Source organism: Camelina sativa, chromosome 8 (assembly GCF_000633955.1).
Source record: "Camelina sativa cultivar DH55 chromosome 8, Cs, whole genome shotgun sequence".
NCBI lineage: Eukaryota > Viridiplantae > Streptophyta > Magnoliopsida > Brassicales > Brassicaceae > Camelina > Camelina sativa.
In genome coordinates, this window is record NC_025692.1 from 17,374,218 (window position 1) to 17,377,902 (window position 3,685).

Consider the following 3,685-nt stretch of genomic DNA (forward strand, 5'->3'; position numbering starts at 1 on the left):
ACTCTTAACAAGAAATGTCAAAAAACAAAGTAAATAACTCACCTTTATACACCGGTTCGAGGGAGAGAGCAATGATTACCTAGGGAAGCGAAAGGTCCCGGTTTGCTCTCTCTCTCTCTTATAGCGTGTTCTAATGTATAAAATCGTGGGGGCCCAGAGCTTGTTCGGGAAGACAAAATCCCATCATTATCGCAATCAAATCATGGGATTTGGTAAATATTCAGTTTCCCGAAGCGGTTAATTGAGAGATAAAAGTCCCCCGAACTAAGTAGCTCGGGAAACTTGGGGGCAACTATTGGTACCGTGATCCGTCACTTTGGATCATGGGCTTGGGCCTTGGACAGACGTTAAGAATGGGCCTAAGACGGACAAATAAGATGGGCCAGGACGAAATGAAACCGGCTGCTCGGCTGAGATGCGGAACACCGAAGTAAAAGAATAACGGTCGGACAAAGCATCTCGGAGTTCGGAGATGGTTCAAAAATCAAGCAATAAATCGAATTAATGAGAGCACGGGATTTGCGGAGTAAATTGATTCGACTTTAATTGTAATTAGACTATAAATAAGAGAAAGGGGGCAATAAGAATATGGACTTTCATTCTTCAAAGATATAATTCTTCTTTTCTATTTGCTCGGAACTAGAACGGTGATAAACAGTGAAACAACCGGACTTAATTCACTTCCGAACTCAGGTGAAAACCTTAGTTCTCACACCCAGATCCACCAAAATGTACCAAGACCTAAGGATTCTCCGTAACGAAGAATTATGTGACTGCTGCTATAACAGTAGATCCCACCGTTGCCCAAGAACTGATGAAGAAGTCCCATGTGAAACCATCGGGACCTGGTGCCTTATTACAAGGGAGGGAGAACAAAACAGACATCACTTCTTCCGGGTTTTGAATAGCCTGAAGAGTGGACCTAGTTCATTGTTGCATCTGAAAGTGGTGAGAGTCTGTATTTCTTCTATTGATAGAGGTTGCAGCGTGGAATTCGGAGTACCAAGCAAATTCTGATAGAAGTCGAGAATCATGTTTTTGAGTTGACTCACTTTCGTAATCCGCTGTCCTTGATCATTCAATAATGAGCAAATCTTATTCCTTGCTTATCGAGCCTTAACTGATCTATGAAAGAATCCAGTATTCGAGTCCCCCTCCGAGTACCATCTAATCCGAGATTTTTGTTTTAGGAAGGACTCCTCAGCTGAAGAGAGAAATAACCATGTTTTCTTGAGTTCCTTTTCCTCCTGAAACATCATCTAAGACGGAGTTGACAAGATTTGAGCCTGTTTTCGAATTAGTGCTTCATGGGCCTTCGCTGTTCTGGCTTGAATGTTACTGAAGTTCTTTCTGTTTAGCTCCGTATAACCCACTTTAACCACTTTAAGCCTCTGACAAAGCTCATACATTGACGTGCCTCGAACAGATGGAGAAGACCATGCATTGTCAAGTAAGTTGGGATAGTCCGGATGTGTTGTGAAAAGATTATAGAACTTGAATGGAACTTTCCTTCTTTCAATATCAGTGGCTGTAGTCACTAGTATTGGGGAGTGATCAGATCCACCCGGGGTATCAAATAATGCGTTAGATTGAGGATGAGCAGACAGCCAAGCTTCATTGATTAGAGTCCTATCCAACTTCCTTGTGATGGGACTGGAATCCTGATTGTTGTACCAAGTGTGATTCGCTCCTCTTCCACTCAACTCTATCAATTTGCAGTTATCAATGCAGCTCTGAAATTCTGCCATTTCTTGGAGAGGCAACGGATAGGGAAAGAGAGAGTAATGGTCCTGAGCTCGGAGTATTTGGTTAAAATCACCTAAAATCAGCCAGGGATGGTTTCGCTGGCTATTGTACTGATATTGCTCCTCCAATGAAGCCCAAAGCTGACGCCTAGCTACCATGCAGTTCCGGGCATATACAAAAGTTACTGAGAATGACTGATTTGATGAAGGATAAAAACACCACAAGTGATCATTTGATCCGTCTTCTTGAATATAAAAACCTTAATAGAAGGATCCCATACTACCCATATTTTTCCATTAGGAGCAGTGAGGGAGTATTTTAATTCATATCTCCACCCTGGGAAAGTAGTAGACAAAATGTTGACCGCGTTAGCCTCTTGAACGTGCGTTTCCAAAATGCCTCCTATGAGAGGTCTTTGAGACATAATCCAACTTTTAAGTTGTTGTTGCCTTGAGGTGGTATTCATCCCTTTTATATTATAACAAAAAATCTTCATAATCATCTATGGTGGGCAAAAGGTGCTGAAAGCAAGCTTTCAAGCATGATGATGGGAATGACCCTTTGGTAGCTGTCGTCCACCGGTGGAGTTCTTCACGTTCTTCGCATTTTGTATTTGTTTCGAAAGTGCTTTGGTAGTTTTGCTGGCTTGTCCTGAGTGGGAGGTACCTGATCCAGACTCAGTCTTTGATCGCACGGGTTGTGTACTGTCGCTGAGACCTTCTTTAGTGGCATCATTTTAAAGAGACGACTTAGTTCTTGACTGCTTCTGACCATGAGAGGAGAGGCAAGTGGTCTGCTTCTTACGAGGATCTGAGCCAACCTCTTGTACTGTTCGAGATCCTGTCACATTTGAGTTGCGACTTCTAGGAATGTCAGCAGTACCAGCAGAATCAAGTTTCTTCGATGATCTTGATCGACGTTTGACTACCTTCCATTCAGAAGGGGAATCAGTTGATGGTGAGTCTATGTACCTGTGAGTAGCCATCGACTTTATAGTAAGAGGTAGCAAGTTTGACTCAGCTGGAAGTGATGTGCCCAATTGAACCTTATCTTGATTCTCTCGCATCTCAGAGGATTGGGTTGGACACGAACTAGCATGAACCGGATCCGACTGATTCTTGCATGGTATGATCACTGGAGCAACTAGACAGCGGTGATAAAGATGACCAAACTCACGACAGTATTCGCACTTAGGGGGGAGACGAGGATATTCTACCCAAATACGAACCTCATTACCATCATCATCTTCGACTAGCACAGATTGAGGGAGAACCTTCTTTAAAAGAATCTCAACTTTTATTCTAGTGTCCTCTGCAAGTGGAGGTAACTAATGCTTCTCCGTGTGAAGAGGCTCTCCTATGCCTGAAGCAATAGTACTTAATCCTGGAAGAGAGTAGAGCTAAGGAGGAACATTCTTTAGAATAACCCAAATGGGTAATGAAACAAGCTTAACTGGAGAGAGATATGCTGTTGGAGTCCAAGGCGTGATGGTGAATAGGCAGTTACCAGCCTGGAGCATCCTACCTCAATAACCCATTTACGTGTTGCTTCTGATGGAATACAGATAAGAACCAGTCCGTTCTGTAGGCAACAGATGTTGATATGTCCTTCCCTTCCCCATATGGGGTTGAGATCTACAAAGCTTTTTCCAGGAGGAGGAGGATTACCATGGAAATGCGCGATGATATGGTCCTTCCAAGTATCTGAGGCCTTGAGAATGACTGATGTTTGGAGCCTTAACACGCAGAGTACCGTCCTCTGTGAAAGAGGGCTAAGCTGCTTTAGTGAGGTTTCTCAGGCTAGAGTCAAAACGAGCAGCCCACTATAATTTAGTGTCGTCTATTGTCGGAGGTGAGTTCTCCTCCGGTGGATTAGGGAGAATTTCCGCAGTGGGCGCCCGCTTGACGGAGGTTAATCCTGTCTCTGGATTTGGACTGGA

The 3,685-nt window shown here is 43.6% G+C and overlaps 1 protein-coding gene across 1 annotated transcript; it reads right to left on the bottom strand.

The window, feature by feature from the left end:
* On the bottom strand, window positions 1,260–1,748 carry LOC104709635. Its single transcript, XM_010426212.1, has one exon. It carries the CDS (start codon window positions 1,746–1,748, stop codon window positions 1,260–1,262), a length of 489 nt encoding a protein of 162 aa, XP_010424514.1.

What these genes read in the sequence shown, in the direction of transcription:
- LOC104709635 (XM_010426212.1), bottom strand. Translation starts at nt 1,748, where the DNA reads ATGGCAGAATTTCAGAGCTGCATTGATAACTGCAAATTGATAGAGTTG.